The sequence below is a fragment of the Sebastes umbrosus genome, chromosome 6 (assembly GCF_015220745.1).
Source record: "Sebastes umbrosus isolate fSebUmb1 chromosome 6, fSebUmb1.pri, whole genome shotgun sequence".
NCBI classification, from domain to species: domain Eukaryota; kingdom Metazoa; phylum Chordata; class Actinopteri; order Perciformes; family Sebastidae; genus Sebastes; species Sebastes umbrosus.
In genome coordinates this window covers 11,697,084-11,720,878 of record NC_051274.1, presented here as the reverse complement: position 1 = coordinate 11,720,878, position 23,795 = coordinate 11,697,084, and the positions used below count along the sequence as shown (strand labels likewise).

The 23,795-nt window shown below is 40.5% G+C and overlaps 4 protein-coding genes across 5 annotated transcripts; all 4 read left to right on the top strand.

The window, feature by feature from the left end:
* Positions 1-722: 722 nt before the first annotated feature.
* On the top strand, positions 723-6,958 carry ccn5 (cellular communication network factor 5). Its single transcript, XM_037771546.1, has 5 exons — positions 723-949; positions 2,120-2,336; positions 2,843-3,091; positions 4,837-5,078; positions 6,292-6,958. The coding sequence occupies exons 1-5, from the start codon at positions 896-898 to the stop codon at positions 6,577-6,579; spliced, it is 1,050 nt and encodes a 349-aa protein (XP_037627474.1). The 5' UTR covers positions 723-895; the 3' UTR covers positions 6,580-6,958.
* Positions 6,959-10,707: 3,749 nt separating this feature from the next.
* On the top strand, positions 10,708-12,759 carry LOC119490674 (P2Y purinoceptor 1-like). Its single transcript, XM_037774190.1, has one exon. It carries the CDS (start codon positions 10,893-10,895, stop codon positions 11,868-11,870), a length of 978 nt encoding a protein of 325 aa, XP_037630118.1. The 5' UTR covers positions 10,708-10,892; the 3' UTR covers positions 11,871-12,759.
* Positions 12,760-15,573: 2,814 nt separating this feature from the next.
* LOC119490673 (P2Y purinoceptor 1-like) lies at positions 15,574-23,279 on the top strand. Of its 2 annotated transcripts, none has more exons than XM_037774189.1 (2): positions 15,574-16,571; positions 23,160-23,279. In XM_037774189.1, exons 1-2 carry the CDS (start codon positions 15,590-15,592, stop codon positions 23,177-23,179), a joined length of 1,002 nt encoding a protein of 333 aa, XP_037630117.1. In that variant the 5' UTR covers positions 15,574-15,589; the 3' UTR covers positions 23,180-23,279. The 2 variants fall into 2 exon arrangements, with proteins under 2 accessions (XP_037630117.1, XP_037630116.1); XM_037774188.1 differs by lacking the exon at positions 23,160-23,279 and adding an exon at positions 18,085-18,146 and having other exon boundaries at positions 15,574-16,597.
* LOC119490675 (P2Y purinoceptor 1-like) lies at positions 22,159-23,154 on the top strand. The gene has a single exon (XM_037774191.1). It carries the CDS (start codon positions 22,177-22,179, stop codon positions 23,152-23,154), a length of 978 nt encoding a protein of 325 aa, XP_037630119.1. The 5' UTR covers positions 22,159-22,176.
* Positions 23,280-23,795: the final 516 nt, after the last annotated feature.

Below are 23,795 nucleotides of genomic sequence, written 5' to 3'. Positions count from 1 at the left end.
TGTGCGTAAGTACAGACTCATAGAGCTGCTAGCATGGCTGTGAAGTGTTATTATGGGATAGTCACAGACACAACACAGAGGCTGCATGGGTTAATGAAGATGTGTATCCTGAACTGAATCAGTTCCATTGTTAGCACTGCTGCCTCTGCAGTAACTATTCAGTAATGAAGCAGCTCCGCTATGTTGTGTCTAATACAAGATGTGTCCTTGTGGCCTTGGAGGAGTCTTGTTTGCTTCGAGGCTCCTATTTGAAATTCTTTCACAATAGACAAGGTTGCGATGATTCAAGTTCATGCCTCAGACATGCTGCCCTTACACCATGGAAACCAGAGGGAAGAGATGGATTTAATCTCTTTTCAATCTGTCTGAAGTTACACATTAGGGTTTCAGAAGTATTTTAGGTTTGGGGATGAATATTGTGGGAATATCTGCTCTATATCCATCTTTTCAAAAGATCATCTACTATATCTGACTCACCATACAGTGAGGCAGCAGCCCGTAAAAACATCAGCAAGATAAAAATCGTCACCACAAAAGCCCCGGAGGTTGTTTGACTTGCAGACAACTGGCCTAATGTATTTTTCTCCCTTCAGCTCGTGTTAAGCTGTGTAAACTTAGAACGCCACAAGACTGGAAAGAGAGGGAGGAGAGGAAAAACAGGGGAAAGACATGGGGGTGGAGGTGTGTGTGTGTGTCTGGAAGTGGAAATGGGCAGCAGGGAGGAGGAATGTGAAACATTTCTGATGCCGGTCCAGTGGCTGTTTACACGGTAGTCAGTCTGTGACATCAGAGTCCAGACTTTATAAATGTCAGCAGGCGCGAGAATGAGCAGTTAGCAAACAGCGTCACATAGGTTAGTGAGACAGACCGAGCTCCATCAGCAACACAAGCCCCCATGGACCGACTGCTGTGTGACTGTGTGATAGTACTGCTGTGTGTGGCTGCACAGGTGAGGCCTGCTCCTGCTTACTTACAGTAGTGTCTTCTGAATGAGATGATTATATAGTGTGTGTGTGTGTGTGTGTGTGTGTGTGCGTGTGTGAGAGAGAGAGTGTAGGTGTGGAAATTTTAAGCTGATTTCCTGTGATTTTTCTTGGCTCCAATATTACATGATTGATTAATATTGGAATTGTTGAAGATTTTTTCTGTGAGTCTTAGTGTGATGATTTATCCATAAATTATAGTTATTTTATTTGTTTTTGGGGTGGATTAACATTTTCTTGTCCACCATGATTTGAAATGAAGAAGAGGAGATTATTACCATCCTGTCTGGACATAAATAAGATTACAATGTGTGCAAGACAAGACAAGTAAGGCTGTAACTAATAATTTGAACTGTGAAGTTTTAATATCTGTTGATTATTTTCATGATTAATTGATTTGCTAAAATGTCAGAAAATAGTGAAAAATGTCCATCACAGTCATTAACTTTTGTCCAACTAACAGTCAAAAACCCCAAAATATTTAGTTTAAGATAACATGAGACAAAGAAAAGCAGCAAATCCTCACATTTGAGAAGCTGGAAGTAGAGATTTTTCGGCATTTTTGCTTAAAAAAATAATCATAAGAGTGAGAAATAAATGAAATAATTTCAGCCCTAAAGATAAGCAAATAAACTTATTGACATAACTCTTGTGACACCAGATTGTCTGCACATTCAAGGACACATTTTTCTCTTCCACATTATCTTTTTGTGATAATGCATCCTTGAATATTCTGTTTTAAAGTTGATTAACAGTAAAGAGATAATGTGTAATGTCCTTGTCCTTGTAGAAATACAATACAGTGAGTGAAAACAAGCAGCGGTCTGTCTTTCTAAACACTGTCGTAAAGCAGAGAAGGGATTCTTCTGCTCTGGTTAAGTGAGACTGGGCTCGTCCAGGTCTCGCCTGTGTTTTGGCTCCACCACATACATGTAATTGGGAACAGTGGTTTGGCCTGACTGTGTTGGACTCCGGCATGCGGTTTCTGAGAATACCAATAATATTTGCTTTACTCCTCATGGGAAAATGTAGTCAAGAGGATAATAATTTAGATGATGATTATGATCATTGTGGTGATGACAACAATGATGTTCTCTCATCCCCTAACCTGCGTCCCACCTGTGTTGTCCTTGCAGGTGGCGTGCCAGCTGTGTGACAGGCCCTGCCTTTGCCCCAGTTCTGTCCCCCAGTGCCCATCAGGAGTCCCGCTGGTGCTGGATGGCTGCCGGTGCTGCCAGGTGTGTCCCCGGCAGCGAGGCGAGCCCTGCACTGAGATGTTCCCCTGCGACGGCCAGAAAGGACTGCAGTGCGACTACAGCGCCAGCTTCCCCGGAGACGCTGGGGAGTGTGTCAGTGAGTGCCTCTTATAACAAGTAAACAACCAGGGCCATGTCTGTGTGGGTAGGACAGAGTGGAGGACATACAGGGAGGGATGATAGAGCCTCAGTAAGTCTGCTCAGCAGAGCAGGACGGCCTGCCGTGTGGCGGTGCTCTGCCAGAACGTTTCAACTTCTATTTCCAGGATTGCTGTTGACACATTTCCTCTAATGACTGCCCTTTGAGCAGCATGATAGATTGCAGAGACAACACTCATGGATTGAAAAAAAGACTCCTCAGTTTCTCAGTAGAGAGGCCTGGTTTCCCATAAAACTACATAACCATTGGCAGGGACAGCAGCTCCTGTGTCCTCACCCCTCTCTCTCATTTCCCTCTTTGCTATATGCCCCTGCATCCATCCCCCCCCCCTTTCATCACCTAATCTAATCCTATCACTTCCTGATTAAATTTCCCACATCAATCCAAGGCACAGGTGTGGTCGAGAAAGCTAAGACACCGTCTGTGCTGTGTGTTTCTTACAGGTCAGGAGGAGCTGCGCTGCGAATTCAAAGGCATCACTTACCACGAGGGCCAGTCCTTTCAGCCCTCCTGTGACACCTACTGCCACTGCAGAGGCGGAGGGGTCAGCTGTGTGCCGGCTTGTCCTCTGACTGCCCGTCTTCCCACTCCGGACTGTCCCAACCCGCAACATGTCCGGCTACCGGGGAAATGCTGCAAGGAATGGGTGTGCGAAAACCTGGAGAACACAGTCATTCAGGACGCCATCACAGGTAACCTCTACAGGTGGATGGATGAGTTATGACTGTTAAATCAACCCTTAAAGGAGGAATACATCGAACATCCTCCAATGCAGGCCTTAATTTATGCTATGAAGTGTATTTCTTACTAGCAGCAGCAGTGAAATACAGTAGAATCTTCGTAGTATGCTTATTCACTCTCTTCTTACCGAGAGTTAGATGAGATGATGACTCATGTCTGTACAGTAAATATGAAGCTACATCCTGCAGCAGATTAGCTTAGTTTAAGGCTGGTCTACACTAAAAGATTTTTCATTTTTGAATTTAGAATTTTTTCAATTTTTTCAATTTAGAATTTTGAAAATGTGAGAGACCCCTCACATAACGACATGTTATGATACATTTGACAGTTTTGTTCCTATAGTGTGTGGAAGAGAGCAACGAATGACAAAACAGCACGCCACACACTAACAGATTCATTCATGAACAACAAGAGTCCCGACTAAAAAGAAAAACGGTAATCGTGCAAAATCTCTCGCAATCAAAATGTGACTCTAGTGTAAACAAACATGGCGGACGACAGCGATGTTAGTTTGTGCACTACTTTGTACTGAAAATTCACAAAGAAAAAATAAAAATATGGATGAAATCATTGAGACACATTAAATAAACGCTTGTGTTGTTGCCTCAAATTAGCAAGTTCATTCCTAGCCAACTAGGAAATAAAATCCACCTACTAGCACCTCTAAAGCTCACACATGAACATCTTATAACTTGCTTGTTTCACCCGTACAAAAACCAAGGTATTGAAACAACAATTCATGGTTTTTACCTTTGGACAGAGCCAGGCTAGCTGTTTCCCCCTTTTCCAGCCTTTTTGCTAAGCTAAGCTAACCGTCTCCTGGCTCTATAGCGTCATATTTAATGAGCAGACATAAGAGTAGTATCGATCTTCTCATCGAAGCCTTTGCTCGAAAGCAAATAAGTGCATTTCCCAAAATGTCGAACTATTCCTTCAAATTATATCCTGACATCAGAGCTGGATATTTACAACATATTTTTCAGTGTCAGATGTACATCTCTATACTATCACTGGATGTCTCTGCTACAAACATTGTTCATCGATGATCAGTCCATCTGGTAACATAATCCTTCCTTCATTTATAAGTATTTTGTCACTGGTGGTCATGTCTGGAAGTTTTTACTGGAGCATTTTTGTATTAAACTGGGGTGTGTCTGGCCAAAGGAAAACTCCCAAAGTCCAAATATAACCCACATTTCTTTGGAAAAGTCCAAAGTTTCCTAGTTTCATATCAACAAACCGCAGCTGTGTAACAATTAAACATATGAAGCCATGTAGAGACTATTACTCCATTAAAAGGGGAGTGTGTATGTGAGAGGGGGGGTTTTGGGAAATGAAGCCACTCTAAAAACATCTGGTATTGCAAACACTGTCGGAGTCAAACAATCTTACGAGAGCAGCAATAGAACATTTTGTTCTTGGATACAAAACCTGCGATGTCATTCCTGAAGATCAGCTGATTATTATGACTTATACATGTTTGCTTTGGGAGGAACAGAAATTTGCTTTGTTTTTTTTATATTCACAAAAATCCAAAGCATTGGATTAGTTTTGAATTGGAAAGTTTTGTGAGCAAAAAAAAAACAATCAGATGAGACGTTGAAGTGGAAGTGAGTCACTGAGGCAAGGTTCTCACACTGTGATGTGATCTGAATTTGCTTCTCACTCCAGTCTTTGTTTTATTTGGTTTCTTTAGCCATGAGACCCGGCAGGTTGTGGCCAGCTCTCCCGATGGCTCACCCTCTAAACAAACTGGTCCCACCTGCCTCCACCTGTATAGAGCAGAGCACCCAGTGGAGCGCCTGCTCCCAGAGCTGTGGGGCTGGAGTCTCCACACGCGTCTCGAACCAGAACCCAGCATGCAAGCTACAAATGGAAACTCGACTTTGTAAAGTGCGGCCTTGCCATACAGTTCAGCCCTTCCCGAGGAAACCCACGGTGAGTTTCTTTTATTTCTACTTCCTGGATAATGTCAGGTTCTATCTGTTCATATATCCCATTAGGTTCCACTGGTGACTTTAAAATGGTCAGTTCACCCAAGTCATAAAAAAATCTTTTTGGTTTATGTGCTGAGTTTGGACACAATTACTGTATCTCTGAAATCTCTATGGTCAATGCAACACAATACAGGGAAACAACATTTTTAGGGCTGTCAATTGATCAAAATATTTAATTGCAATTAATTGCATGATTGTCCATAGTTAATCGTGATTAATCGCAAATTAATCACACATTTTTTATCTGTTCAAAATGTACCTTAAAGGGAGATTTATCAAGTATTTAATACTCTTATCAACATGGGAGTGGATAAATATGCCTGCTTTATGCAAATGTATGTATATATTTATTATCGGAAATCAATTAACAACACAAAACAATGACAAATATTGTCCAGAAACCCTCACAGGTACTGCATTTAGCATAAAAATATTCTCAAATCATAACATGGCAAACTCAAACCCAACAGGCAACAACAGCTGTCAGTGTGTCAGTGTGCTGACTTGACTATGACTTGCCCCAAACTGCATGTGATTATCATAAGGTGGGCATGTCTGTAAAGGGGAGACTTGTGGGTACCCATAGAACCCATTTTCATTCACATATCTTGAGGTCAGAGTTCAAGGGACCCATTTGAAAATGGCCATGCCAGTTTTTCCTCGCCACAATTTAAGGTTGGAGCGTTATTTAGCCTCCTTTGCAACAAGCTAGTTTGACATGATTGGTACCAATGGATTCCTTTCGGTTTTCTAGTTTCATATGATGCCAGTATCTTCACTCTAGCTTTAAAACTGAGCTACAACCTAAAAATCACAAATTGTTGTGTATTAAAGAAATTAGTGGCGTTAAAATGAATTTGTGTTAATGCGTTATTATCGCGTTAACTTGGACAGCCCTACAAAGAATATTTGGGATTTTATGTGCTGACTTTGGAGACGATTATCTCTGAAACCTTTATGGTCAGATTTTCTCAGAAACAAATATCTAAAAACCTGAGCAATTGTCTGCATGGATAGAGAAATAGGTCTAAGGTAAACTTAACAAAATTGACTTTTACAAAGACAGAGCTGTTGTGCACGACCACATTTTAAAGTAAAGGTACCCTGTGGAGTTTTGATGTGTAAGTTTTAGTATGTGCGTGCTTTTTTCCTAGTGGGGACGGCAGGGGCAGTGCAAGGCCAGCTACACGTCGCCGGGGCCCATTCGGCTCGTTCACCAGGGCTGCTACAGCACCCGTGCCTACCAGCTGTGGTACTGCGGGCAGTGCACTGACTTCCGCTGCTGCACGCCGTATCAGACCACCACGGCTAAGGTGACCTTCCGCTGCCCCACCGGCAGACTGCTACAGCGACCTGTGATGATGATCCACTCCTGTGTTTGTCACAACAACTGCCCCTACGCGCCTTACAGTAACCCCGCTCTGTGGGGGTACAGGCCCTGATCAGCCTGTATAAGCACTGATTCACTGACTGATTCGTATCACCAGGCGGATCCACAGAGGCATCCTCTAATCTATGGACATTGAAAGAGAAAATGATTATTGTAGATAAAAACTGTGATTGAGTTCGGATGGACGTTGATCTTCACACATGTACAATCTCAATCTGCACTTATTCACAAACTCCTTTTCCCTTGTGAGGCCATTACTCCGCTGCTTTTATTATTTGGCAAATCTAGAGGAAGCAAGCAAACTTAATTAACAGTATATAGCACTTTTTAAACACTGAAGTGCTATACAAGAAGAAGAAAAGGGAAAGAGGGAGATAAAAGAGACAGCAAAGACAGTATATGAAATAAGCCGAAATAAGTGTATAACCCACCAAGTTATAGATTTAAGAAAACAAGTAGGTTGAAAGAAAGATGTGCACTGATTTGCCTTCTGAGACTTTTCCTCGTAGAGGTCAGAGGGCACAGCAACTCCTTTAAGTACAGAGGTGCCTGATCATGTAATGCCTTGTACTGTATGTCAAAGTGACAGAGAGCCAATGGAGAGAAACTAAAGCTGGTGTCATGTGTGATTTATATTTAGTTTTTGTTAAAGGAACAGTGTGTAACATTTCGGGGGATCCATTAGCAGAAATGGAATATAATATTCATAACCATATTTTCATTAGTGTATTGGTGCCTTCAAATGAAACCTGTGAGCTTGTGTTTACAACATGGGAAGAGTGTACACAATATGCTTGGTGTTAAGTGGTTAAGTCGTGAGAACACTGCTGCCAAGCAACGGCAATATTAATGTTACTGTTGGCGTCGAGAAGCCACAGAGGCTAACAATTTAGCAAGCTAGCAAGCGGGTAACATAATGCAGGAAATGCAAAGGCATAATGACAGAGGTATAAGATGAGGCCGATGGGAATATCAACATTTTCCTCAGACCTATTATAAAATTACGAAGAAAAAAACAATATACGACCAAAATTACAATATACTGTATTTTTATGTACCGAAAAATTAACTTCCATGGCCTCCGCCATTTCTGACGTCAGCAAACACGTCACAACTCATGAACTCTGAGCTTTCAGAAACTTTCCACTTACGAGGTCGTGAATACCATAAAAGGGGAGCGTTCATATGTACTTTTCTCGTGAACACGGTAAACATGACCCCATTTGAAGGCACCATGTAATCACCTGAAACTAAGAATCGTTGCGTTTTCGTTAGCTTAGAATGAGTCCTTCATATCTACATAGGGAGCGGGTCCTCTTCAAGGAGTCCGCCATGTTGCTCCGTTCTTTTTCTACAGTAGCCCAGAACGGACAAACTAAACACTGGCTCTAGAGAGAGACTTTCATGTTTTTACGTTACCTGAAGGCCACCGTAGTTCTCTGACACGCTTGTGAAACTGTGGTAACATGAGCCGCAGAGTGCAAAACCGTGGTATCGCCAGCTGCCGTCTGACTTCCGTTGCCCCTAAACTGGTGTTATTATGGCAAGGATGGCCTCTGAGCGAGGCGAACGGCGTTACTACAGTTTTGCACTCGGCAGCTCACGTTACTGCAGTCTTGGAAAGGGAGGAGTGAGCGGAGGGGTACTCAGTTGGTTGTAATCTGCAACCACACCACTAGAAGCTCCCAAATCCTACACACTGTGCCTTTAAGAGTTCTGGATGATTTTTAGTCAATAGATATAGATACAGATACAGATAGAGAAAATTTGTTAATGAGATAAAAGCATAGTTGACTTTCTCCAATTCTCTAGACTGAAGTTGTGGTCTAATTCTTGCAATTTTCCTTAGTTGAAAAAAATCAGGACTGAACTAGTCATATGAAGGTCAAAATGTAGCAATTAATCCCATGATTCTTTTTACACTGGGTTAATATTTTTGGGCATGAGGACAAACTACATTTGAGTAATTCTGCATTGCTGCGTCTGGACCTAGAAAACGTATTTCTTGTAATTCAAATACAGTTTTTTTTTTTCACCTAAAAGACCTAAACTATGAACTGACGCAGTTGGCCATGATGTTGATTTGGTCACAAAGATAGTTTTAAAGACATATTTACACTGATAACATAATGTGTTAAAGAGCCAATTTCAATGATTTAGAAATATGTTTGTTTGAGAGAATTTATTCCACAGAATGACTCCAACCTTTGTGTTGACAGATATTGTTTTCTGACGTGAGCAATACATCTTTTATCAGTTTTTGTGTGTTTGTAGTCACGTGACATTGCACTTATTTCTTAATTTTTCTGTTTTGTTGTAAATAATTCTGGACGGATGAAACATGTCTCAATATTTAACATTTGTACTCTCAATGATTTCTGTGTTTTTGATGTATATTTTTTCACATTATAGTATTCACAGGTTTATATACCGGTAGTTATGTTGTACATACTGTAGCTTTTCACAACGTTTCACTTCATCATTCATTAACTACTATTGTGCAGTACAGTTCTGCTTTTTGCTGATAAGCTGTTAAAAACTTCCACACAGTAATACACAGCAGCAGGAAAAGTATTTTTTTGTATTTCATGTGAAAAATTAAGCCAAATTAATGACTAATGTACGGTCCGATCGTCAGTCACTACACCTGTAAAATAGACAAAAAAACAAAGCTCGTCGTCTCCTGTGGGCATTCTGTTGACAGTTGTCAATAAAGATTTGTTTGAAAGCTACAAGGCAGGTAAAGTTTGTTTGCTAGCAGAGGTCTGTACGGGTCACAATAATGCCAACAAAGCAGAAACATGCTGCCCTGATCATCTGTGCCATCCTGTTTGTGGAAATGTCTAAAAAGAGGCGCCGCCGTATATGAACTTGCAGTTGGCAAGGTAGGCGTGGACAATATGGCTCGACCATTTTGCAGAGAGAATTGGAGGTAAGTTAGCTATGTTTTACCATCTATTGTACACTGTTATCTTGATAGCTCACTCTGATTACTGTAAAAAAAAAAGTAGAAAAAAGTACTAACGTTGGGGAATCGGCTCGTGGCTCTGCTTCAACTGTACGAGAGCCTATGGACGGCCGACCAAAATTTCTGACATGTCAGAAATTCATCCGACGGCTAGTCGGGAGGACTTAATCGGTCCTCGGTTCCCCCTCCCCGTACACTGCGCGGCAAACGACGCCCGACAAAGCTGAAATTCGGTCCGACTCTAAAATGAGTCGTGTGGCTCAAAATACGGGCCAGAAACGGGCTAAAATCGTATAGTGTATGCCCAGCTATACAGTTTACATCCATGTCGGTCCAAAATGTCATCACTTCATCATTTTATCCTGTTAGACATTTGTGTGAAATTGTTATAATTAGCATATTAATTCTTGAGTTATGGCTTAAAACACAGTGACCTTGACATTTGACCTTTGATCACCCAAATCTAATCAGTTTATCCTTGATTCCAAGTGGACATTTGTGCCAAAATTCTCTCCAGGTGTTCTTGAAATATCACGTTCACGAGAACGGCATAAAGAGGCATAAAATCCTCTTCTTTATCTTGAAGGAATCTATCTGAATAATGAGAAGCTGGCTACTTCTTGGAGCTGCCCCTTGACACAGAAATATGTAAGGGATAATGTACAGTGAGCCAGCCATTGTTGTGAAATAAACCCTGAAGCGTTTTTGACACAAAACTGGTCCGCCAGAGTCCGACACCACAACTGCGCCCATAGCAACGTTCTGTTATACATAGCAACAGTGTGCTATAAAGAAATATAAGACCATAAAACGCTGTGATTGACCAATCAGAATTGAGTATTCAATAAAGCTGTGTAATATAATAGGCATAACATAAATGTTGTTAAACTCTCATGTTAGAAATGAAGTGTAGGTTACTTGAGCTCAACATTCAGTTTCAACTTCTCATAAGGTTTTGTCAGAGGTGTCAGAAAAATAAAGAAATTCTACACGTGAGGCCACACAATCACATATAAACCTGTAATTGTAGGCTAAGTTGTTACTTTGGCTCATCATTGATTCACTTTAGACGACTTTAATTTTCTATTTAAAAAATCAGACAAACCAGCCAACCCATGTCATTTCCTGGATACTGGCAGGTGCAGAAACTTACATGTGGTGTGTGAAAGAGGAAGTCTTGTCTGCACCACCCATGCTGTGATTCTGGTACTATCTATTCTATCTCACACTCACAGAGAGAAGGACCTATACTAACTGCTTTCCAGAAGACAATGAACAACACAATTTGTCAACAAATCAGCTCTGACTTTTCAAGCAGATTTCTGCCTTTTTACCTCTCATAAGCCAGATCAACCACGGAGGAAAAGAGTTGTACTAACTTCTTTCCAGAAGACAGAATGAATAACTCCTCTTGTCCTCGTGTTGACTTTGACTTTACAGCCAGATTTCTGCCTCCTGTTTTCATCTTAGTCTTCATTATTGGTCTGGTAGCTAATGGATGGGGATTGAAGTCTTTGCTCCACAACTGGAAGAAGCTGGGTAACGTCAATGTGTTCATTCTCAACCTTGGACTAGCAGATATTCTGTATCTGCTCACACTACCATTTTTGATGGTGTACTACATTTTGACAGAGAAATGGATCTTTGGAGATACATTCTGCAAGATAACAAGATTCTGCTTCAACCTGAATTTATATGGCAGCATCGGGTTCCTGACTTGTATAAGTGTGTACAGGTACTTGGCCATTGTCCATCCAATGAGAGTGATGGGAAGAATAACTGTCACTCACTCTTTGGGGATCTCAGTCATGGTTTGGCTGTTGGTGAGCATTCAAAGTCTTCCAGACATGTTCTACAGCAAAACACCTCTAAACAACACTGAGAAATGTTATGATACCACCAGTTCCATCTATGTTGAGGATTACCTGAAATACAGCCTTGGATGGACACTCACTGGGTTTTGTATCCCATTCCTCATCACACTGGGCTGCTATGGACATGTGATTGTCGTTCTCTGCCGCACAAATACCACCGACAAGGTACTGAAACAGAGAAGCTTGAAGTTGTTGCTCATCTTGATCCTTCTCTTCTCTGTTTGCTACATCCCCTATCATGTACTGAAGAACCTCAGCCTCTGGTCAAGAGTTTTGAGGAAACAGAATATATGCCGTGAATGGTCCAATGGAGTCTACATTGCTAAACAGATAAGTCGTGGCCTTGTGTGTCTGAACAGTGCTCTCAACCCTCTGGTTTACCTCCATGTAAGTGAAGATATTCCTGCTCAGTTCAGACAGCTTCTCCAGCGAGCTCGTCAGATGTTCAGCCATCCGCCTCCAACAAACTCTAGTAGTGTGGCCATGGCTCAGATCACATAATGAAGGTGTAACACAAGAAAAATAGTAACATGTTAAATATTATACTGTATATATTAATTGCCCGTCAAGCTGTTTTATGGCTGCCTATCGCCCCTAGTTAAATTCCCCTGGTGTAAATTGTCTGATATGCGAGTGAAATTAAACAATTGTATTGCATCATCTGCCACTGTTACACATTTATTGTACCGGCTCAAGGTTTTATCTATGTGAATGTCATATTACGGTTAACAAGCTCAAAAAAGCTCAGATTAAAAAAGAAAATGCACTTAAACTATTCTGAAAATGTCACTGCTCACTTTCAGAAAGGTTTGCTGAGAGAGCATGACGACATATTGTGGTTACGGTGGGGAGGCTCCGTGCTATGTATGATATCTTTGGATCGAAACAGGAAGTTCATAGTGCGAAGGTGTAAAAATAAAGAGGATGCAAATTGTATGAGCTTCACCGACTGCAACACCCCTGTATCAACTGCACATCAAAGGGATGCACAGGAAGACCATAAAAGAATAACGGCAGATTAATGTATATTGGTACTGGTACTGCATATATACAGTATATATATATAACTACTATAATGCACAATGTGCGTTCAAAAGACAACAAGTCATTAGAGATGTTAACAACTATGTCAGCATAGTATAGCATAAGAATCCTTCAACTTTAGTGATTTTACTGTGTGGAAATAGTAATAATTTTGATTAAGCATGGGTTGAGGAAAACAGTATTAGACAACACATTAAATGATGGTGATTACAAATCAGAAAAATATAAGATACCATAAACATTCTGTAGGTACCCACGAGTCTTACAGACATGCCCACATTATGATAATCACATGCAATTTTGGGGCATGGGCAATTTTTTTGTTTTTTGAATGCAGTATAAATGTGTTATTTTTGCTTATTCTAAAATGCATACTGGGGTCCCTCAACAGTCTTAGATAAATTGGGTATGACTGGAAAGCTGAGACTCTTGTGGATCCAATGATTCCAATTGTATTCATGTATGTTGATTTTAGTCCCCATAGTAACCATTTCCTTGTGCTGAGACCATTTCTTGAAACTTGACCTCACTGTATAAAATGACCTATGGTGACCTCTAGGATAATCACAGCCTCATGAAACTTTACAGCCACAAACTAGAGACCTAGAGCATTCAGATTGACAATAAGGGGGTTTCTGAGCAGTTTCCATAACAGAAGTGCTCACCATTAAATTGCCGGAAAATGCAATTCTTGCAGAAATCAAAAGTTGTTAAATGTTTTTGATACCAAATCACAGCATGAGGCCTTTTCACACCGGGCACGAAACGAAAAAATAAAACAAAAATATGGAATATTCGTTAACGATTTCTCTCATTCAAACCTTTCACACCAAGGCCGACACGAATAATTGTGTTCAGTGCATTCCACCGAAAATGTAAGTTTCACACCATCACATCGTCAACCTTCGATTCATCATTGTCATCATTGCTTTTACTATAATAAACCCACACTCACCTCTACACACTGGAGATGGGCTTGTAGTGTGCCATACTGTATAGAAAAGTTACAATGTGGTCGCATTTCCTATGGGTGGCACCAAATAAGCATGTCATCATAACGAGTGTCAATGCTGATCCTCATTGCATTGGTTTTGACCATTCATCATGACTGGACTAAACATAGTCTAAATGTGTTTATCATATACAGTATATGTGATTATTGTGTGATACATGGCATTTATTACAGTACAAGGCTTTATGGTCAGTTGTATGGTATGGTCAGCTGTAATACTTCTGGGGATCGGTGGATTTCTTAAGGAAAGGCAGTGAGCTCATATACTTCTATTACTGATAATAATAATAATAATAATAATAATAATAATAATAATAGGCCTAATTAAAGTTCAGCTATTGCTTGTCCTATAAGGTCAGGCTTTACAGTATACCTTTCACAACAACCACATGTAATTTCTGAAACTTATAATCCAATGCACTTGGAAATGAATGGTTCTCCATTCGTTACCCTGACAACGAATTACGTTTACCCCTCGTTTGTCAACTACTCACCATCACAAGCAAGTTAAACTGCTATACTTCCCCAGATGTTTTCTTTATGTTCATTTTCTTGACAATCTTGTCTTTGTTAGTTAAAGAGGACACTATTTGTGAGACCAAATGGATCAGTCGATCAATATCCATAATGTTTTGTGGCGGTATGAACACGACATTGATTTCCGAGAAAATCTATTGATTGCTTAAAGGGACTATTTGTCTCTTTCAGAAATGCTTGTTAACAGCAACACCTGTGGCCGTTAAGTCAACGAAAGTCAGCGTCGGGCTCGCGCTTGCTCGCGCTTGCTCGCGCTTGCTCGCGCTTGCTCACTCTAAATAGACATGAACAAGCATCGCTCAAAACAGTGAGGCGACGCACGTCAGCTAAAAACACAATATTACTCTATATTTCACCTGCTTGGCAGTAATGTTAGCTGACCAGACGAAGGTCTCTCCGTGAATCACTGCTGATTCTAGTGTTGGCTTTTCCTGCTTCAACCCCGGCTAAGGCAGCGGGGCTCTGCAGCGAGTAACGTTATCGCCTCCCGACCGCAGCCGGAGAGAGCAGGGAAGACACCGGCACCCGGTCAGAGACAATAACGTTTCTCTCTGCGGATCCCCGTCACTTCACAAGACACGGGAAACCTCTGTTGGTCTGGAGGAGCTGCAGCAGTTATTTCTGCACAAACGTCCACTGTACATTCACTAGATATTCTCAGAGCTAAACTAACTCTTCTGCAGTGTGGAGTGAGCGCGCGTTCACGTCTAGAGGTGGAGTGAGACAGGGAGAACGCGCGCGGTGTGTGAGTTAAGACAGACAGAGTAGCAGTGACGCCGGCCACGCGTTCGCATATGCGCGCTCGCATATATATGCGTGCTCGCATATATATGCGTGCTCATGTGTCCCGACCTGGTACATTTATACGCTTAAAAAGTTACAAACAGTCCCTTTAAACAAAAGTCATTATTTTATTGGTTGGCTTGTTTTTATCGGCAACCAAAATTCGAAGAAATCGACACAGCTGCGGAAAAAAAAGTACTGCGAAATAGAAAAGCTAGCAAATGGGTAATATAATGCAGGAAAATACAAAGGTATAATGACTATAAATTATAAAATAAATAAAATTACGAATAAAAACAATATACAACTAAAAATACAATATATTAACTTATTATGCACCGAAAAATTAACTTCCATGGCCCCTGCCATTTCTGACAACTTCAAAAAACACGTCACATCTCTTAAACTCTGAGCTTTCAGAAACGTTCCACTTACGAGGTTGTGAATACCACAAGAGGGGGGCGTTTGGGAGCTATGTTCCTGTTCATGAAGGGGCATTTTACATCATAAGATAAAAATATGTTTACATGCATCCTGTGTGTCATTTAATCATTGGATCAACCCTTCTTCAGAATTCACATTTAACTTTTCTATTTAATCATGAATTATGAACTATGTGGCGTCATACAACCACATTCAACTTCAAGATACCATTTTGTCATTGCATCTACCCACCTTGGTAGATGACATGCATTTCCTGTTTAATCTTGCAATGATAAGTTTCTAAGAATAATATTCCACAGGAAGCACCCTTTAAAGACAAATTGCCTCAGCTACTTCAACCATTCTCTGCGCCATAGCATACTCGCTTTACAATATTTACTGCTTTTACGGAGGAGACAGAATGAATAACTCCTCTTGTCCTCGTATCAACTTTCACTTTGCAGGCAGATTTCTCCCTGCTGTTTACATCTTAGTCTTCATCATCGGTCTGGTAGTTAATGGATGGGGATTGAAGTCTTTGCTGCACAACTGGAAGAAGCTAAAGATCATCAATGTTTTTGTTCTCAACCTTGGACTAGCAGATATTCTGTATCTGCTCACGCTCCCATTTTTGATGGTGTACTACTTTAAGGGGGGTAAATGGATCTTTGGAGATACATTCTGCAAGATAACAAGATTCTGCTTCAATCTGAATTTATATGGCAGCATCGGGTTCCTGACTTGTATAAGTGTGTACAGGTACCTGGCTATTGTCCATCCAGTGAGAATGATGGGAAGATTAACTCTGACTCACTCTGTGGGGATCTCAGTCATGGTTTGGCTGTTGGTGAACATTCAAAATCTTCCAGACATGTTCTACAGCAAAACATCTGGAAACAAAACTGGAAAATGTTATGATACCACCAGTTCCATCTATGTTGAGGATTACCTGAAATACAGCCTTGGATGGACACTCACTGGGTTTTGTATCCCATTCCTCATCACACTGGGCTGCTATGGACATGTGATTGTCGTTCTCTGCCGCACAAATACCACCGACAAGGTACTGAAACGGAGAAGCTTGAAGTTGTTGCTCATCTTGATCCTTCTCTTCTCTGTTTGCTACATCCCCTATCATGTACTGAAGAACCTCAACCTCTGGTCAAGAGTTTTGTCTAAACAGAAGATGTGCCGTGAATGGTCCAATGGAGTCTACATGGCTCATCAGATAAGTCGTGGCCTTGTGTGTCTGAACAGTGCTCTCAACCCTCTGGTTTACCTCCATGGAAGTGAAGATATTCCTGCTCAGCTTAGACGACTACTCCAGCGAGCTCGTCGGATGTTCAGCCATCCGCCTCCAACAAACTCTAGTAGTGTGGCCATGGCTCAGATCACATATGAAGGTGTACCACAAAAAAAATAGTAACATGTTAAACATTATACTGTATATGTTAATTGCCACATCTATATTAAGTGAATATTCATTCTATTAGAGGGAAGGAAGAATCACTTATGAAAGGTAATGATAAGAATTGTAAATATAACTTGTATTATCATGTTAATTGTTTTATATAAATGGGTTTATTAATTTTATGCTCTGTTAAGTAAATTAAGTACAGTTTGAATTATTTCACTTCCAGTTACTTATTGAGGGGGCATTATAATGCTGTGTGGTCATGGAGTAAGATGGGACTAAACTCAATCAAAAGAAGCGAATTAGGAGGGGGGCAGAAATTATTGCTGTGATAGATTGTTGGTATATGATGAATTCAAATGTTATTGCATTGTTAAGGAAAAGGATTTAATCCAATCGGTTCAACATGTAGCATATACTCTAAGCTTTGATTTGTAGACAGAAATACAGGTATATAAGCAAATAAATAGAGATGAATAATCACTCAAATGTTTTAAAGTATTAGCTTTTCACTGTGAATTTAAAACAAGAGACTGATAAAACCATAGGCAGTTAGATAAATGTTTACTATTGTTTAATAAAGTTCAAAATACGTATAGTTTGTTCGCTTTGCACATAAAAAGCAATATGGTTATCTCCGTCTTCGGTATATTATTTTGTCATGGTTGATGCTTTTTCTTATCTATGAATATTTTTAATAAACACACAATATTATTACTGACTTATTTTTTCCAATATGTCTAAACCTACAAATATGAAAGCAATTCACTGACTTAATTCACTCCCCTGTCCTGTTAGTGTCAGTTCAGTGCACCTGCAGAGCAGCCACTCCACAGTAACTCATATATCATCCTACATTCATTTTTCATATTTTTGCTCACCCAAAACTACACATGATTAACTTTCTGCTTGCACAACCCTCCCAAAGAAATACGATGCTCACTGCCACACACATCTCTTTCACTTTTGTGCTCATAACGTGATAAACTTTCTTATATAGGTTAGTTAAAAACCTTGACTTTGACACCACCCTCTGGCCAATTGTTACACTAACTTCACCACAACTGCTAAGCATCAAAAACAAACTTGGGACTTTGACTTTTATATATATAACAATGTGTTTTTTGTTTTATAATGAGCATTACTATGGAGGGCAGAACCTGCCAAAATCAAAAATAAATAAATAGATAAAGGACTCCTTAAATAAATAAATAAATATGTCATTAAATTCAGCAAAAAGAATTATAAAAAATAAACGCCAAATTAGTTAAAGTCATTAATTAATTGTTAGAATGTTACATAAATTTATATTTCTGTTTAAATTTGCTTCTTTATTTATTTATCTTTCAGTCAATAGATATAGATACAGATACAGATAGAGTAGATTTGTTAATGAGATAAAAGCATGGTTGACTTTCTCCAAATCTTTAGACTGAAGTTGGGGTCTGATTCGTGCAATGTTCCTTAGTTGAAAAAAGCAGGACTGAACTAGTCATATGAAGGTGTAATGGCAATTTTCATATTTGCGGTTTAACACTGTACCTTTAGATAATCTCAGGGCCTCACATGTTCAACTTCGTCACCATAGGACAGTGACCTGACATTTTAGTTCTCTGTAACTGCAAACAACAGATTGCTGAAATACTTGTTATGTCTTGTGATGCTCTGTTGTCTGCTGTGTGCTGACGCATTGATACACTTTCTATCCTTCTCTTCCTTTCTTCTTTGCACTTATCTTCATGTTATGCTTTAAATGTATAAATACTGACTACTCTTTGTATTCGGGGCTCACTTGCCACAGTCCACAACAGGTGGCTGTGCTCGTGAGTCCATCTGCAGATGCTTTAGTTATAAATGTATGCCTTTTTATTAAATTCACTGAAAGACAAGTTGTTACGTTGGTTTGTGTCTTGTTTTAACAGAAACTGCCACCACAAAGGTCAGAATGTAGTAATTAATCCCATGATTCTTTTTACACTGGGTTAATATTTTTGGGCATGAGGACCAATTACATTTGAATAATTCTGCATTGCCGCATCTGGACCTAGAAAAATTATTTCTTGTAATTCAAATAGTTTTTTTTTCACCTAAAAGACCTAAACTATGAACTGACGCAGTTGGCCATGAAGTTGATTTGGTCAGAAAGATAGTTTTAAAGACATATTTACACTGATAACATAATGTCTTAAACAACAAATTTCAATGATTTAGAAATATGTTTGTTTGATAGAATTTATGCCACAGAATGACTCCAACCTTTGTGTTGACAGATATTGTTTTCTGACGTGAGCAATGCATCTTTTATCAGTTTTTGTGTTTGTAGTCACGTGACATTGCACTTATTTCTTAATTTTTTTGTTTTGTTGTAAATAATTCTGGACAGATGAAACATGTCTCAATATTTTACATTTGTACTCTCAATGATTTTTGTGTTTTTGATGTATATTTTTTCCCATTATAGTATTCACAGATTTATATACCGGTAGTTATGTTGTAGATACTGTAGCTTTTCACGACGTTTCATTTCATCATTCATGAACTACTATTGTGCAGTACAGTTCTGCTTTTTGCTGATAAGCTGTTAAAAACTTCCACACAGTAATACACAGCAGCAGGAAAAGTCATTTTTGGTATTTCATGTGAAAAATGAAGCCAAATTAATGACTAATGTACGGTCCGATCGTCAGTCACTATACGTGTAAAATAGAAAAAAAAACATCTCCTGCGGGCCGTTCTCTATCGTATCGAGACTATCTCTCCAGCTTACATATTCCATATGTATGGGGAATGGGGATACTTTTTAAGACACACCGGCACTGCCGGCCACGCCCAGACGCGAGTCTATAAAGCGCATGCGCTGGCATGGGATCATTGCCATTTTGATCTCCACTTTGGTGCAGAGCGTGTGATACAGAGAAAAAAAAACTTAACTCAAACCAGAATATCAGGGTTACAGCATCGAGTCCACTTACCTGGTGTAAGGAGCGGGCGTCTGTCTCTGGCAGCCTCCCCGGACTGCTGTTGTCCCTGTCTGGTTACCGTGTCTCCGGTGTGCTGCGTGGCGAGTTACCGGTGCTTCCAGGACGTATTGCGAAAGTCGCTAACACGTCCAGAGGCAGTTTGTCAGCTGTGCCGGCTACAGCGGCGAATGTTGACCGGTGTGTGAATAGAAAGGAAGAAAGGAGAACCGGTCTCCGGTGTGCTGTGTGGCGGCTAATCCGGATGACCGAGGTACCGGGGCTTCCAGGACGTATTGCAGTTTGTCAGCTGTGCCGTTAAATCGGCTACAGCGGCGAACGTTCACTGGTGTATGTGTGTGTGTTCCTGCCCTGCTCCGGCGGGTACGGAACACGTAGTCTGCGGCTACAAAATGTAGTCGCAGCGGGCGTCCCCGTGCCGGCACCTGAGTCCCGGGAGGAAAGAGACGCTGCTGGCAGTAGCAGCCGGCATTAAAAAAAAAAAAGAAAAAAAGATGTAAACAATCTCATGTGCTGCTTCCGGGTCAACGCATCACAGAACTGGCTACCTGGAGACATCACTTCCTGGGTATTAGAGAGTTGTTTAATTTCTGGGGAAAATAAAATAAAATAAAGACAAAGAGTGCGAAAGAGAGGCACTCTTTGGATTTAAAAAAAAAAAAAAAATGAACAAAAAGAAAAAAAATTGTTTTCCTTTGTCCAGTCAGTATGGCAGACACTGCAGGCCATTCCTGTTTAAAATGGTTATAGTGTTAAATTGCCAATGGAGGATGGGCATGACAGGTGTGTTTCATGCTGGGGATATGACCATGCATTGAGGGCTAAAAATGACCCAGCGTCAGGTGTGGATTGTTTTATCATGCCTCTTCGCACAAGGGAAGCCAGACTTCACCTTTTTAGAGGGAAGAGCCCTCGCTCCCCTTCCTGCGGGCGTTCTGTTGACAGTTGTCAATAAAGATTTGTTTGAAAGCTACAAGGCAGGTAAAGTTTGTTTGCTAGCAGAGGTCTGTATGGGTCACAATAATGCCAACAAAGCAGAAACATGCTGTCCTGATCATCTGTGCCGTCCTGTTCGCGGAAATGTCTAAAAAGAGGCGCCGCCGTATATGAACTTGCAGGTGGCAAGGTAGACGTGGACAGTATGGCTTGACCATTTTGCAGAGAGAATTGGAGGTAAGTAAGCTATGTTTTACCATCTATTGTACACTGTTATCTTGATAGCTACGCTCTGATTACTGTAAAAAAAAAAGTAGAAAAAAGTACTAACGTTGGGGAATCGGCTTGTGGCTCTGCTTCAACTGTGCGAGAGCCTATGGTCGGCCGACCAAAATTTTTGACATGTCAGAAATTCATCCGACTGTCCGACGGCCGGTCGGGAGGAGTTAATCGGTCCTCGGTTCCCCCTCCCCGTACACTGCGCGGCACACGACGCCCGACAAAGCTGAAATTCGGTCCAACTCTAAAATGAGTCGTGTGGCTCAAAATTCGGGCCAGAAACGGGCTAAAATCGTATAGTGTATGCCCAGCTTTACAGTTTTCATCCATGTCTGTCCAAAATGTCATCACTTCATCATTTTATCCTGTTAGACATTTGTGTGAAATTGTTATAATTAGCATATTAATTCTTGAATTATGGCTAAAAACACAGTGACCTTGACATTTGACCTTTGATCACCCAAATCTAATCAGTTTATCCTTGATTCCAAGTGGACATTTGTGCCAAAATTCCCTCCAGGTGTTCTTGAAATATCGCGTTCACGAGAACGGCATAAAGAGGCATAAAATCCTCTTTTTTATCTTGAAGGAATCTATCTGAATAATGAGAAGCTGGCTACTTCTTGGAGCTGCCCCTTGACACAGAAATATGTAAGGGATAATGTACAGTGAGCCAGCCATTGTTGTGAAATAAACCCTGAAGCGTTTTTAACACAAAAATGGTCCGCGAGAGTCCAACACCACAACTGCGCCCATAGCAACGTTATGTTATACATAGCAACAGTGTGCTATAAAGAAATAGCAGACCATAAAACGCCTTGATTGACCAATCAGAATTAAGTATTCAACAAAGCCGTGTAATATAATAATTCTAACATAAATGTTGTTAAACTCTCATTTTAGAAATGAAGCGTAGGTTACTTGAGCTCAACATTCAGTTTCAACTTCTCATAAGGTTTTGTCAGAGGTGTCAGAAAAAGAAAGAAATTCTATACGTGAGGCCACACAATCACATATAAACCTGTAATTGTAGGCTAAGTTGTTACTTTGGTTCATCATGGATTCACTTTAGACGACTTTAATTTTCTATTTAAAAAATCAGACAAACCAGCCAACCCATGTCATTTCCTGGATACTGGCAGGTGCAGAAACTTACATGTGGTGTGTGAAAGAGGAAGTCTTGTCTGCACCACCCATGCTGTGATTCTGGTACTATCTATTCTATCTCACACTCACAGAGAGAAGGACCTATACTAACTGCTTTCCAGAAGACAATGAACAACACATTTTGTCAAAAAATCAGCTTTGACTTTTCAAGCAGATTTCTGCCTTTTTACCTCTCATAAGCCAGATCAACCACGGAGGAAAAACAGTTGTACTAACTTCTTTCCAGAAGACAGAATGAATAACTCCTCTTGTCCTCGTCTTGACTTTGGCTTTGCAGGCAGATTTCTGCCTTCTGTTTTCATCTTAGTCTTCATCATTGGTGTGGTAGCTAATGGATGGGGACTGAAGTCTTTGCTGCACAACTGGAAGAAACTGGGTAACGTCAATGTGTTCATTCTCAACCTTGGACTAACGGATATTCTGTATCTGCTCACGCTCCCATTTTTGATGGTGTACCACTTTAAGGAGAGTAAATGGATCTTTGGAGATACGTTCTGCAAGATAACAAGATTCTGCTTCAACCTGAATTTATATGGCAGCATCGGGTTCCTGACTTGTATAAGTGTGTACAGGTACCTGGCTATTGTCCATCCAATGAGAGTGATGGGAAGAATAACTGTCACTCACTCTGTGGGGATCTCAGTCATGGTTTGGCTGTTGGTGAGCGTTCAAAGTCTTCCAGACATGTTCTACAGCAAAACATCTGGAAACAACACTGAGAAATGTCATGATACCACTAGTAACGTCTATGTTGAGGATTACCTGAAATACAGCCTTGGATGGACACTCACTGGGTTTTGTATCCCATTCCTCATCACACTGGGCTGCTATGGACATGTGATTGTCGTTCTCTGCCGCACAAATACCACCGACAAGGTACTGAAACAGAGAAGCTTGAAGTTGTTGCTCATCTTGATTCTTCTCTTCTCTGTTTGCTACATCCCCTATCATGTACTGAAGAACCTCAGCCTCTGGTCAAGAGTTTTGTCCAAACAGAAGATATGCCGTGAATGGTTCAATGGAGTCTACATTGCTAAACAGATAAGTCGTGGCCTTGTGTGTCTGAACAGTGCTCTCAACCCTCTGGTTTACCTCCATGTAAGTGAAGATATTCCTGCTCGGCTCAGACGACTACTCCAGCGAGCTCGTCGGATGTTCAGCCATCCGCTTCCAACAAACTCTAGTAGTGTGGCCATGGCTCAGATCACATAATGAAGGTGTAACACAAGAAAAATAGTAACATGTTAAACATTATACTGTATATATTAATTGCCCGTCAAGCTGTTTTATGGCTGCCTATCGCCCCTAGTTAAATTCCCCTGGTGTAAATTGTCTGATATGCGAGTGAAATTAAACAATTGTATTCCACCATCTGCCACTGTTACACATTTATTGTACCGGCTCAAGGTTTTATCTATGTGAATGTCATATTACGGTTAACAAGCTCAAAAAAGCTCAGATTAAAAAAGAAAATGCACTTAAACTATTCTGAAAATGTCACTGCTCACTTTCAGAAAGGTTTGCTGAGAGAGCATGACGACATATTGTGGTTACGGTGGGGAGGCTCCGTGCTATGTATGATATCTTTGGATCGAAACAGGAAGTTCATAGTGCGAAGGTGTAAAAATAAAGAGGATGCAAATTGTATGAGCTTCACCGACTGCAACACCCCTGTATCAACTGCACATCAAAGGGATGCACAGGAAGACCATAAAAGAATAACGGCAGATTAATGTATATTGGTACTGGTACTGCATATATACAGTATATATATATAACTACTATAATGCACAATGTGCGTTCAAAAGACAACAAGTCATTAGAGATGTTAACAACTATGTCAGCATAGTATA

What these genes read in the sequence shown, in the direction of transcription:
- LOC119490675 (XM_037774191.1), top strand. Translation starts at nt 22,177, where the DNA reads ATGAATAACTCCTCTTGTCCTCGTCTTGACTTTGGCTTTGCAGGCAGA.
- LOC119490674 (XM_037774190.1), top strand. Translation starts at nt 10,893, where the DNA reads ATGAATAACTCCTCTTGTCCTCGTGTTGACTTTGACTTTACAGCCAGA.
- LOC119490673 (XM_037774189.1), top strand. Translation starts at nt 15,590, where the DNA reads ATGAATAACTCCTCTTGTCCTCGTATCAACTTTCACTTTGCAGGCAGA. An exon ending in GGCTCAGATCACATATGAAG is followed by an intron (nt 16,572 to 23,159) that starts GTGTACCACAAA and finishes CACATAATGAAG; the next exon opens with GTGTAACACAAGAAAAATAG.
- ccn5 (XM_037771546.1), top strand. Translation starts at nt 896, where the DNA reads ATGGACCGACTGCTGTGTGACTGTGTGATAGTACTGCTGTGTGTGGCT. An exon ending in AGACGCTGGGGAGTGTGTCA is followed by an intron (nt 2,337 to 2,842) that starts GTGAGTGCCTCT and finishes TGTTTCTTACAG; the next exon opens with GTCAGGAGGAGCTGCGCTGC. An exon ending in CCTTCCCGAGGAAACCCACG is followed by an intron (nt 5,079 to 6,291) that starts GTGAGTTTCTTT and finishes CTTTTTTCCTAG; the next exon opens with TGGGGACGGCAGGGGCAGTG.